This window comes from Podarcis bocagei, assembly GCF_964188305.1.
Source record: "Podarcis bocagei genome assembly, chromosome: 7".
Taxonomy (NCBI): Eukaryota; Metazoa; Chordata; class Lepidosauria; order Squamata; family Lacertidae; genus Podarcis; species Podarcis bocagei.
In genome coordinates, this window is record NC_138132.1 from 30,438,931 (window position 1) to 30,452,712 (window position 13,782).

General features: G+C 45.4%; 1 protein-coding gene across 1 annotated transcript; it reads right to left on the reverse strand.

Annotated features, from left to right (window-relative positions):
• Positions 1-6,383: 6,383 nt before the first annotated feature.
• Positions 6,384-13,572, reverse strand: LOC308591648 (UPF0500 protein C1orf216 homolog). Its single transcript, XM_081202480.1, has 2 exons — positions 13,408-13,572; positions 6,384-11,526 (listed from the first exon to the last, which is right to left on the reverse strand). The coding sequence occupies exon 2, from the start codon at positions 11,508-11,510 to the stop codon at positions 10,608-10,610; it is 903 nt and encodes a 300-aa protein (XP_081058606.1). The 5' UTR covers positions 11,511-11,526; positions 13,408-13,572; the 3' UTR covers positions 6,384-10,607.
• Positions 13,573-13,782: the final 210 nt, after the last annotated feature.

Consider the following 13,782-nt stretch of genomic DNA (forward strand, 5'->3'; position numbering starts at 1 on the left):
GTATCCAGGGCAGCTGTCTCCAACTCCACCTGGTACGCAGGCTGAGACCCTACCTGCCCGCAGACTGTCTCGCCAGAGTGGTGCATGCTCTGGTTATCTCCCGCTTGGACTACTGCAATGCGCTCTACGTGGGGCTACCTTTGAAGGTGACTCGGAAACTACAACTAATCCAGAATGCGGCAGCTAGACTGGTGACTGGGGGCGGCCGCCGAGACCACATAACACCGGTCTTGAAAGACCTACATTGGCTCCCAGTACGTTTCCGAGCACAATTCAAAGTGCTGGTGTTGACCTTTAAAGCCCTAAACGGCCTCGGCCCAGTATACCTGAAGGAGCGTCTCCACCCCCATCGTTCTGCCCAGGCGCTGAGGTCCAGCGCCGAGGGCCTTCTGGCGGTTCCCTCATTGCGAGAAGCAAAGCTACAGGGAACCAGGCAGAGGGCCTTCTCGGTAGTGGCGCCCGCCCTGTGGAACGCCCTCCCATCAGATGTCAAAGTGATAAATAACTACCTGACATTTAGAAGACATCTTAAGGCAGCCCTGTTCAGGGAAGTTTTTAATCTGTGATATTTTACTGTATTTTTGGTTTCTATGGAAGCCGCCCAGAGTGGCTGGGGAAACCCAGCCAGATGGGTGGGGTACAAATAATAAATTATTATTATTATTGTTGTTGTTGTTGTTGTTGTTATTATTATTATTATTATTATTATTATTATTATTATTATTATTATTATTTTAAATGCACACTTAAAATTGTAAATTGTGAATGTGTTGAATACGTGTATCATACAGGTTTTCTAGTGAATGAGTGCAGCTATTTTTTATGGGCATGCTCAGTAGCAAACCTACTTTCCCTCAGAGTAATGTTATTTGCTTAGATTATATTACTTAATGGGTATTTTATTGCTTGTGTTTAGTTCATAAACTATTTTAAAATATGAAAAAGTGGCATGTGCATGTTTAAAAATAAATAGTACACAACATGGCCCTTGGATAAATTTGACACTTCCCCTCAGGAATGTCTCTGGCCCAGTAGAAGTAAGCAGCATTTGTTCAAACAGGGCTCCGGCCAGATCGACTTATAGGCCAGGAGGAGAAGGGAGGATGGAAGAAGAGAAGGATGTACCAGGAGTTTTCTGATAAAAAGTTAACTCTAAGGCTGCGTACACACAATATATATTTAAAGCACATGGCTTCCCCCAAATAATCGTGAGCACTGTAGTTTGTTAAGGGTGCTAAGTGCTCTGTGAGGGGTAAACTACAGTTCCAATTTCTCTTCAGGGGTGCTTTACATGTATTGTGTGTACGTAACCAAAGCAGAAGTTGAGAATGCAAAGCCTTTCTATTGCTTTGTTCTTTTTGAGCAATGGTGTAGTGAAAAAGGCCACTTTTTTCTAAAGGCTCTTCTTATCATCAGAATGTAAAAACAAGGAAAACACACAGAATATAATCTGAATTTCCAACTGAGTTGCTCTTGCTTAATATTCTTCCCTGAAGGGTAGTTTCTGTGCACGTGATGGCATTTCAAATGGGATCATTACAGGAGGCTCATACTGTGTTTGCATCAGATGCTGCATCTTAGTTAAGAACCCAGAGTCTTGCCCATTATGATGCTGCCAAGAAAGGAACAAGAGTAGAAATGAGCTTTGCAAACGGGGTCATTACTGCAAGCCTTAGACACCAATGACAATAATCATCATTATAACATATATTATAATAACACCATTATTGTAATAATAACAGCTAGCATGGCCACCCCTCTGGAAATAATAATAAGAATTATTATTATTCATTTCATGTGTCCAAATCTTTAAGCTACCACAAGGCGGTTGTTTATGCATTACCTCATTACAACAGGTCTGTAAGGTAGGCTTGTATTGTTCATCGCACCTCAGATTCAGGGATGAATCTGAGAGACAACCTGCGGCCATTGATTTTCAATACGTTAGTTCCCTTTCCAGGACGGAGAGCACCCATATGTCAGCAGTGTCACTACTGCTACTGGCGAAGGGAAAGGATGAAGACGGCAAAGCCCCATTTTCTTGGGAGGATGCATACGTATATAGATACCCCACAGGTTCTATAATCCATTCAGCACACACTTTCAAAAGGGTTGTCTCTTGAAGTTTCTGTCAGTGGGAGGAATGGAGCAAGCTGAGCATTCTCCATTTGCCCATGATGACACAGGTAGATGCCCGTACCCTTCAGTTGTTGGTATGAGGATATGAACAGAATAGGCTGCTTTGTGTCCTTTCTCAGGATGCCACGGTAGAAAGATTATGTCCTCTCTAGAAAACAGAGCAAAGGAATATCCTCCAATAACTAACTCAACTTGGTACTCCTTGTGGGCCAAAAAGGTGAGGGAGGCATATTCTTGTACATTAGACATGTATGACTCACACAAAAGTAAGGTGTACCCTCCAGAATAAACCTGCAAAGGGACACAGTCATTGGGCCTGTGCATATGTAAATATGGGCAGCCCTAGGTCAGACAAGATATTCTGTCTCCCCCTCTGAAGAACATTCCCCTCAAAACCTCGTAAAATGGCTGCCTCAGTCTCTGAAGAGAATGCTCCCAACTCCTCACAAAATGTCTGCCTTCCTCTCTGAGGAGCATCCCCTCAATGCCTCATGAATGCTGCCAAGGCCCCAGTTGCAACTCTGCAGGCTGCATCAAAACAAAAGCACCAAGCCATTTAGAGAGCTTCTAAATACCAGTTATAGGCTGAAATCCTACACCCATATACCTGGGAGCAAGCCCCACTGAACATTATGGGCCTTAGTTCTGGGTAGGCATGTATAGGGTTGCACTGTAAATTTGTCTTTTGCTCCACAGCCTGTCTCAGGGAACCTAAATATAGCCACCATGACACAGAAAAGCACCCTAGGCCATTTTGTGGCAGCAAAGAAGACAAGAGCAAGGATGACACATCCCAACTGATTTGGCTTGCAAAATTCTCTATTAGTGATTCAAGTGAAACAACTCCACGGCCGGGCTCTTGCTATAGGCCTCTGTCCTTGTCTGAGAAATAGTTCAATTCATTAATTTTTTTATGGCCTATGTTCTGGCTGTACAGGCGTACTTACCACATGGCTAAAAATAAATAAAGAATTTCCTGAGGAATAACCATTCTTACCCTGGTCACTTCCAGATGACCTGTTTATTGAGCATTCATCCTGATATGTTTGCAGGGAAGTTATAAAAGCAAGCATTATTCCAAACTTTCCTGTGCATTTTCCTATAACTTACCTTACTTCAAAACCTTGATTTTTTGGGGGGAGTGAAGCATGTTCTATTTTGCTTTATCATTTTAAAGTGTACACCCTCACTTTTTGAGGAACTTCCCTCACAGAGCAGCTTGGAATCTCCAATAAAAACTGCCTGACAATAAACTATAACAATACAAGAACAGGGTAACAAACAATGGACCGCCATAAAAAGCATTCCCTCCAACATTTCTCCAATGAAAATAGGGACGTCCTAAGGAAAAGTGGGACATTCCGGGATCAAATCAGAAACCGGGATGGCTTCTGTAAATCCAGGCCTGAGAGAGGTATGCAGCACTCAAGTAATTAAATTCTCCCAAACTGCCTCAGGGCTGTCAGTTAACAAGGAGAGATGGGTAGCTTACTAAAGGGGCCTATAAACACCTGAGCCGTGACTTAAAGGTGACTCTGCCCAAGGCTTTGTGGAGATTAAACAGACTATTCAAACACTCATTTGAACCTTTCTTCACCTTGTTTTCCCATCTCTTCCTCCTCTTTTTCAGTCTGCTGAAATTCAAGGATGCTAAAAGCCAACAAACACACAATCTATATTTGGAATTTGCCAAGGGTAGAGTTTCATTTAAAGAAAGAACAAGGTTTCTCACGGTATCCACTGTTCTTTGGAAGCCAGGGAAGAATTTGCTCCTGACACTCTGTGCATAAATGTAGCCTATTTTCAGAGTGATTTCTATCAGTATCTTTACCTCCCCACCCCCCAATCCTGCATTCAGTGGTGTCAGTGAAAAACAAAATCTCATACAAGTACTATAAATCTTGGAGACCTACTTTCCATCTCTTTCTACTACATTTGGCCATGCCTCCTTGTGGTTTAACCCCAACACTGTAATGGTGCCATGTGGCAATTGAGCAGAATGGCCAGAAAAGACTTAAGAGGGACTGTTGAAATTGACTGCTTCCTGCACCCCAGGATGGCTGCCTGAGATGGTCATTGCACTCTGCCTAGAGGTGTCTTCTAGAATTATAGAATCATAGAGTTGGAAGAGACCGCAAGGGCCATCGAGTCCAACCCCCTGCCAAGCAGGAAACACCATCAGAGCACTCCTGACATATGGTTGTCAAGCCTCTGCTTAAAGACCTCCAAAGTAGGAGACTCCACCACACGCCTTGGCAGCAAATTCCACTGTCGAACAGCTCTTACTGTCAGGAAGTTCTTCCTAATGTTTAGGTGGAATCTTCTTTCTTGTAGTTTGAATCCATTGCTCCGTGTCCGCTTCTCTGGAGCAGCAGAAAACAACCTTTCTCCCTCCTCTATGTGACATCCTTTTATATATTTGAACATGGCTATCATATCACCCCTTAACCTCCTCTTCTCCAGGCTAAACATGCCCAGCTCCCTTAGCCGTTCCTCATAAGGCATCGTTTCCAGGCCTTTGACCATTTTGGTTGCCCTCTGGACACGTTCCAGTTTGTCAGTGTCCTTCTTGAACTGTGGTGCCCAGAACTGGACACAGTACTCCAGGTGAGGTCTGACCAGCGCAGAATACAGTGGCACTATTACATCCCTTGATCTAGATGCTATACTCCTATTGATGCAGCCCAGAATTGCATTGGCTTTTTTAGCTGCCGCGTCACACTGTTGACTCATGTCAAGTTTGTGGCCAACCAAGACTCCTAGATCCTTTTCACATGTCCTGCTCTCCAGCCAGGTGTCCCCCCATCTTGTATTTGTGCCTCTCATTTTTTTTGCCCAAGTGCAATACTTTACATTTCTCCCTGTTAAAATTCATCTTGTTTGTTTTTGCCCAGTTCTCTAATCTGTCAAGGTCGTTTTGAAGTGTGATCCTGTCCTCTGGGGTGTTAGCCACCCCTCCCAGTTTGGTGTCATCTGCAAATTTGATCAGGATGCCCTTGAGTCCATCATCCAAGTCATTGATAAATATGTTGAATAAGACCGGGCCATCATCCAAGTCATTGATAAATATGTTGAATAAGACCGGGCCCAAGACAGAACCCTGTGGCACCCCACTAGTCACTCTTCTCCAGGATGAAGAGGAACCATTGATGAGCACCCTTTGGGTTCGGTCAGTCAGCCAGTTACAAATCCACTGAGTGGTAGCATAGTCAAGACCGCATTTTACCAGCTTCTTTACAAGAATATCATGGGGCACCTTGTCAAATGCCTTGCTGAAATCAAGGTAGGCTACATCCACTTCATCTACCAGGCTTGTAATTCTGTCAAAAAACGAGATCAGGTTAGTCTGACATGACTTATTTTTCAGAAATCCATGCTGACTATTGGTGATCACAGCATTCCTTTCTAGGTGCTCACAGACTGTTTACTTAATGATCTGCTCCAGAATCTTCCCTGGTATTGATGTCAGACTGACTGGGCGGTAATTATTCTAACTGTTCCCATTCTGTGTGGAACTGGGAAAACAGCCAGTCTTTTGACTATTCCTTTGAGTAGATTGGGAGCCTGTGGCTCCCCAGATGTTCCTGAACTGCAATTTCCATCACCCTGACTATTGGCCAGGCTGGATGTGGTTGATGGTAGGAGTTGGAGTCCATCAGCATCTGGAGGGCCACAGGCTACCCACCCCTGAAATAAGTGGTTCCACCATCTCTGCCCAATAACAAACTGCTTGAGAAACTCTGCAGTTTCAAAATCAGCTTGCCATGAGGCCCAGGGTGAAACTAGCTGCAGTTATGTTTCAAGAAAAACTTGAGTCTCCCTTGAATTTGCATTGCTGGTTTCACGTTGCCTTAGATCCTGGAACTAAAGTAGATCACACAGATCAGGCATGGGCAGTGGCGTAGCGTGGGGGGTGCAGGGGGGGCCGGCCGCACCGGGCGCAACATCTGGGGGTTAGGGGGCGCAAATCCACAGGTTAGGGGGCGCAAATTACTTGCCTTGCCCCGGGTGCTGACAACCCACGCTACGCCACTGGGCATGGGGGAACATTTTCAGCCCAAGAGCCACATTCCTTTCTGGAAACCCTTCTAAGGGCCACATGCCTTTGGTGTGTGGGCCCAGAGGCAACCAAGTAGGCTGAGCAGCAAATGTGAATTTTACCTCTGTACAGCAGGCATGTTCCTACAAAAGTATCACACTTTCCTGTTTTCCATTTATAGAATATGCAACATCCTACAACCAAAGAGCAGGCATGTGGACTTTTTATTTTAAATGAAAAATAACACACAAGCAATACACATGCTTACTTATTGCACATAGAAAAACCACCCATTTATACATAATAGCCTGTACTACACCACAAACATAGCAAGCTTTTACCCGTTTAGCGGCATCCAGGAATGGACACTGGGAATTATAGTTTGTTAGGGCGCCCAGAGATCTGTACGTGACCCCTCCCACCATACCCTAAAAACTGGAAAAGGGGAATGACTATTAAATCAGTTTAAAGCAGCCATATAGCTATAGAATCTTCCATCATTTCTGACTGGACCATCACCCACAACAGAGCGATCCTAATCAGTGCAGAAATACCATTTTAAAAAAGCAGCTTCTGCTCCCAGCAGCTTCTAGCATTAGAGGCAAACTTTCTGGTGCTCCAGCCACCACAATATGGCCATATATGAGCATGTCCTAGAGCGCTACATTCAAATGCCTTCCCCAGGGAATGAACAGCAAGTTCTCACTTTATGGTCTTGTGGATTATTTTGCTCAGAACAAACACTTGCAGTATGGAATGTATCACATTGTCATTTTTGAGTTTCGGTAGCTATTTTTTAGGTTTTTAGCTATTTAAATATTGTTCTGTGATGTTGTATTTTATCTGTTTTGTAAACCACCCTGGGATCCTGTAGGTAAAAGGGTGGTTTAAAAGTAAATAATAATAATGTTTTGCCCATAATTAGAACTGAATTTTCCTTTCATCTTTTGGTGACATGTGCAGTATTGTTCCTAATTTGCATTACTGATTGCAAATCACAACAAATACTACCAGATAGTAATGCTAATTCATGCCACTAATCCAGTCTCCTGATATAAATATGTTATACTATGCAATAAATTCATTCTGTAAAAAAATACACAACAGTAACATACAATTCACATAAAAATCTCTCTTGTCTTTGATGTTGGACGCATAAGCTTCATTCTCTTCAGCCTGATAAAACATCAGAGTTGAGACTCATTCACCTCAACCCAACCCAAGGATTTGAGTTTCTTGATATGGCACCAGTTGTTTAAAATATATAGATATATATATACTATAAATAGAGCTATGTGCATTTTTTTAAAGTCTAAAAGTAAACACATGACATTCAAAAAAATACTCTGCATGTAACAAGTAAAACTTGAATATAACTTAAACAAAGGTCAGTGGGGTAGCAGCTTTAAACACGGATGCATCTTAAAGACTAGGGATTGTATCCAACTAAGTTCTATTCAGAATAGACCTATTGAAATTAATGGACCTAAGTTTGTCATGCCCATTCATTCAATTGGGTCTCCACCAAGTATAGCTAATGTTGGATACAACCCTATGGACTTGGTCTAAAAACTCACAGGTTCAATTATGGGAGATGCTTTCATGTTAAAGTTGGATTTTCATCAGTCTAAAAAACAACAGCAACAAAACAAAACCCTTAGGCAGTTCTCAAGTTCAATATTGCCAACTGATGCCCAAGTAGTTACAGTAATGGGAGAGAAAGCCTGTGCTCCTGTTATCCTATCCACTAGACACAACATCTGGAGGGCCACAGGTACCAGCATATGTTCCAGCAGCAGAAGCTAGCCAGGGAGGGATGTGAGAGGACCAAGACTCTCAAGAGAGAAGGGGGCAGGAGGTGGCTACTTCTAAGTGCAACGAAAGTCCATGCAGGTGAGCCCACTTTCCAGACCACAGGGCACTTAAACATGAAGTGTTGTATTCAACGTAGTGACAAGGACAATGTTTCAGCAGGACTTCTCCTTGTGCAACAGAATGTTCTCCCCATCTCCTCCCTGCAGCACCGCAGGTGCCTCTTAAACCAGTTCTGGTTTTTCCCCCAATCCTTCAGAGCAGAATTGGGGATGGCATGCATGCAGAGTAAAAAGGGGGAAATCCCATTGCACTAGAGCTAACTCTTTTGCCAGTGCAAATATTTAGCACCTCGAAATGTTTGAGAGTTTCTGACCAAGGTTGGTCCACTGGCAATATTTGACTAGATGACAGCTGTTCCAGCCCTGACAGCTTTAAAAAAAACAAGCCCAACCTTAATATATTGGACAGCAGCAGTGAAAATATTCAAGACCCAAAAAGTTATAATAGTTGGAAAGACAGGCAGGAAGAAGCAACTTCCCTCCTTGCCAGATCACTGTACTGGACCTGACACCATTTGGACCAGATGGGACTGGTAGGTTTGCAAACATTACAAAAGATTTCAGCTGGAGAGACAGTGTCTTGTCCATTCTTCTAGCACGCTAGACGTATTCAACCTGTTTTATTAAAAACCATTTGGCTTCAGACACATGCAGGGTGGGCAGGAACCTGCTGCTTTGGACACGCTCCAGCTGGCTGCACACTCCCAGTTTTCATAAGCTTTGAGCCATGTGACAGTCATTGTTCACCAACAAGATTCAACACTGCGTGCTTTTGCAGTTGTGCAACTGGACTGACACCTTCCCAAAACATAGCAACAATCATAACAATAATGAACCTCTGGACATTAGTCCAGAATATTTCTTGAGAACAACTTTCCTTTTCGTGCAAAGCAAAAATATTGATTTGGTTTAATTTATTTAGAGAAAACATTTAGAGCAATAGCCCTAAAAGCCTAGACCACCAGGGTTGTATTTTAGCTCTTATTTCCACTAGAGGAAATGCAAAATATAAATGCTTAAAAAAATTAAATAAGACATCTTGCAAGCAGAAAGCCAGTATTCTGTCACAAGAATGTTGTCTTATAGGATCAAAATCCATAAAAGGTGCAGTTTTTACAGACAATGCAATTATGCATTTGAACCTGTAGATTCAGACTTGTGAAATGGTTCAGCACATCCTCAAGGATTGGCGCAGAATCAGAAAGCTTAACAACTTTGGGTAGTTTGCATGTGGGGGTTTTTTGGGACACATGCTACTGGTAATCTATGAACAAAAGCAATATCCTGTGCATGCAAAGTCAACCCACACTAACTGGGGCAGCAGCAGGGACGGAATCAACAATGGTTATATAAAAAATAAAAAGCAGAAAAATAATCATGAGAACTAGCCACATTTTCTGATCATTCTAAATCTCTCCATGCTTTTTTTTTCGTTCCGGGCACCTTCTTTTTAGTGCTAGCAGGATCAGCAGTGCATGAATATGCTGGAGGTACCTGGAAGCAGAATAGGAAATGGAATAGGACTGATAGCTTGGACCTGGATGGGAAACAGAGCCAACACCACTGTTTCTGCAGCTGACAAACACAAAAGGAAGGTGGAGCAAGCTTGTTTTTTGCTGCTCCAGAGGTTCAAATTACAAGAAAGGAGATTCCAACGAAACATTAGGAAGAACTTCCTGACAGTAAATGCTGTTCAACAGTGGAACGGACTGCTTCAGATGTGGTGAACTGTCCTTCACTGGAGGTTTTTAAACAGAGGTTGGATGGCCATCTGTCAGTGATTCTTTAGCTGTGATGCCTGCATTACGGGGGGTTAGACTAAATGAAACTCTAGAATTCTATGACTGTATGACAGGAAAATGACCAGGAGACGGTGTAGAAGGCAGGCAGCAGGATAACAACCTGGAAGCACAGTGGGGTAGCCTTCTGGCTTCACTTAGAAAAATAAGTAGCTCAGACTCAGGGAATGCAACAGATCTAGAAGCTGCAGCAGGCAAAGTATCATCAGGATTGGCTGTCTTGCATCACCTGATATTCAGGAGCATGAGGATTCTGCTCCAAACTGCTTGTATCATGGTTTGAGCCAGATTGAAGTTCCTTTCTCCAACACAGGGCATAAAGGCCAATGGCAACTGACCCCTTTCAAGCTCCTTTCTTCTGGTCCCAGACATCAGGCTTCAGGGCATATATGCCAATGTCCTTCCCAGCTTTTATTCATGTTCTTGAGACCTTATCATAGGATCATATATTCCATTTTGTTATCCACTGTGTTTGCATTTCACCAAGAGAAGCCATGCACCAAAATGAAGAGTGAAACAAGCTTGAAAAGTTGCATCTACTTGTAAATAATATGGGCCATGTGCTGGGCTCAAGATGCCCATGCTCAGTGGGCTACTGATGCTCTGGTAGACCACAGGAGGAACATCAAACATTTTAAAAAGCACAAGTCTCCCACCCATGCAAATATGGAAATCTGTAGGCACCTCGCTTGTGTGACCAAGCTAAGGACTGAAGGGCCCACAGAAAGAGAAAAGTGTGAATGCGTGTCATGTCCTTTACAATTCTGCCTGAGCTGGGTTCTTGGCATAACCCATGCCTTGCTGGACACATCGAATGAGTTCCTTGCGGTTGTCCAAGATGGTGTCAAAGCTCTCCTGCAGCCGGTTTTGCTGGTCAACCACCTTCTGCTGGAGGCTGCGGATCCAGCGGAGCAAAGCCAGGCGACGATACATCACCAAGTGGACATGGTGCTTCTCTTTCTCCTGCTCCTTGAACTTCTTCTTGTCCTGAAGATTGCGGAAAGCCTCAGCCAGGGCTGGGAAGAGGGTCTCAGAACTAGGAGGAGAGTTCTCTGGCTCAGCTTCAGCAGTGGAACATGGTTCTCCATGACCCTTCCAGTCTGCAGTGGCAACAGCAAGCATGTCCCAAGCACTGGCTGCCCCACTGTCAGGACTGTCAATGCTTAGGGAACTGCTGGCATAACCATTGTCTTCTAAAGGGGAGCTGGCCAGCTTCCTTTCTTTTATCCTCTCCTTGGTCACCACCTTCTCATGCTCTGGGTCATTGACTTCTGCTCCTTCTGGAGGTCTGCGGATGTCCTCTTCCTCCTCTTCTTCCTCCTCCTCCTCCTCCTCTTCTTCAGAGGCAAAGGACATGCCACCAGACTTCAAGCCCTGGGGGACATCCTGTGGTTGGCTCATTGCAATTTGCCTCTGCATAAGCACTATTTGGTTATCAGATGCCTCAGGTTCATTGTTCCCTCCTCGCTGCTCCGATTCCCCTGGCGTGCACTGGCTCCAGTTCTCATTGGTGTCACAGGCCTCCTTGCCCATGAAATTGAGGTTTGTATCTGGCCGACAGTCCCTTCCACCAAGGTAAGCAGTGTCCAGTTGAGAGTTCCCCTTTGCCTCATTGAACAGCGGGTTAATGGGTATCTCTGGCTGACACATGGCGAACATCTGTGCACCCTCCCAGCTGGGGAAAAGAGAGTAAGAGAGAGAAATATAGGAACAAAATGTGTAACCCACACGCAGGTCACATCCATGTAAGAACATAAGCAGAGCCTGCTGGATCAGGCCAATGGCTCATCTAGTTCAGCATCTTCTTCTTACAGTGGCCAACCAGGTGCCTGTGCAAAACCTGCAAGCAGGACTTGAGCACAAAAGTGCTTCCCCTTCTTGCAGTTTCCAGCAACTTGTATTCAGAGGCATAATACCTCTGACCATGTGGGCAAAGCACAGCTTCCATCACTAAGGGCCTTTTTTTGGCCTATGTCAAGAATTAGGGAACCTATGGCCTCCAGATGTTGTGGGACTCCAATCTGCTAACATGGTCAATGGTCAGAGTTGATGGGAGCTGGAGCCCAACAACATCTGGAGAGCCACAGCTTCCCCATCTCCTGGTCTCCTGCCATGTGTGAAACAGCCCTCAGCGGAAACCCCACAAGTCACAATTGGGTGGTAAACCATTTTGAGAGGCTGTGATAAGGCACACATCCGCAGAGGACACTCACAATTTGGTTTCTTTCTTTCTCTGCTCTTTCTAAATTTGCACTCCAGCAATGTCATTGCCTCAGGCTGTGGAACTTTGGCAAACCCTGGCAGTAACATGCAATATATTTTTTCAAAAAATAAAACACCTACAACGTGACTTGAAGAGAGGCTGTTGGCTGTGACTTTTGACAGACAGAAAGACAATGGAGATGGAATTCACCTACACCTGGGGCAGGGTGGGGCTCATGGCTCTCTAATGTTTTTGCTGACTTACAACTCCCATCATCCCTGACCACGGGCCATGCTGGCAGGGGCATTAGGAGTTGGAGCCCAACAACACCAAGAGACACACAGGTTCCCCACTCTTTGACCAAGAGCTGGTAACAATTTTTAAGTGGCCAGTGACCTGTTTCTCAAAGCATCTTCTGCAGGCTGATGGAGTGCAGAGATATTCCTGCTTGCCTTCATGCACCACCATTGTAAAAACAATTTAGTTCACCAACCCAAAGCATTTTCATGACTTTAGGCAGATTACAGGCCAAACAAGGGAAAGGCAGTAGGTTTGGGGGCCTTGGGTGGCCTGGAGGTTGCAAAATGAACACTGGGCAACTCATGGACAAACTGAACAACTGAACAGAGGGTGACGAGGCCTATAAACAGAGAGACTCTGCTACTCAGCTGCAGCACAGCTGATTCCCATACAGCAGTTTTTGCCAACCTAGTACCCTCCAGTTGTTGTTGATATACAACTCCCATCAGCCCCAGCCAGCCCCATATGGTGATGGGAGCTGGAGTCCAGCTACATCGGGAGGGCACCAGACTGGCAAAAGCTGCTGCTCAACAAGGATGGGGAACTTGTGGCCCTCCATATGTTGCTGGAGTCCAGCTCCTAAACCTTGCCAGTGATCAGGGATGATGGGAGTCAGAGTCCCCATCTGGAGGGGTACAGCTTCCCTCTCCCTGCTATACACAGTCTAAGGGGAGGCTGGGCAGTTTCCACCCCTGCACCTAAATACCTCCTAAGCTTGTAGCAGTTTTGTCTACACACACAAACACACCGGTCCTAATCCTCTCTCGAGCCCACACTGTTTAACTTTACGACACACGAATTCAGCAAAGGAGCGGGGGCGTCCATCTGGCATCCTGCCAAACGCAAGTGGTTGCGCAGAAAGGCACGGTCGCTGCTGCAAAAATCCCTTCACAAGCAACAAACAGGGAATATGATGCAGTTTTGTCCCAGCTTTGGCACCGAAGGGGATCTGGTTGCAACCACCACCACCACCCCGCCGCTCTGTGTGTGTCAGTGCGCCAGCCCCTCGCAGCTTTCTCGCTTGCTATAACCAGGCATGTAACCGGCACTCACCGCTAGAGCCTTGTAGAAAATCAGTGGGGAGGGGTGGGGGTATTTCAGTCTGCGTCTCTTGCCGCTGAGCTGCTGGAGAACGGAAATCGCATTAGGCAATGAAGCAGGAAAGCGTCACGGGCTGCCCGCTTCCTAGAGCAGGCAAGGTTGCTGCTGCTGCTGCTGGTACTGCTGGCACGCAGCGGGAGGAGGAGAGAGCTCGGCGGCCGAGCTGTGAATGGCGCGCTCTGCAGCCACACAGGACCGCCGCTTGGGAGCACGACAGCAAGGCAGCGCCGCCACGGCACCTCCTCCGTCCGCAGCCAGAGAGGGCCCAAGACCAGTGCTGGACTGGTTTCCGGAAGAGTAGCTAGCGCCTCCACACACGCACCGCCG

Coding starts and splice junctions, on each gene's coding strand:
- LOC308591648 (XM_081202480.1), bottom strand. CDS start 11,510: ATGTTCGCCATGTGTCAGCCAGAGATACCCATTAACCCGCTGTTCAAT.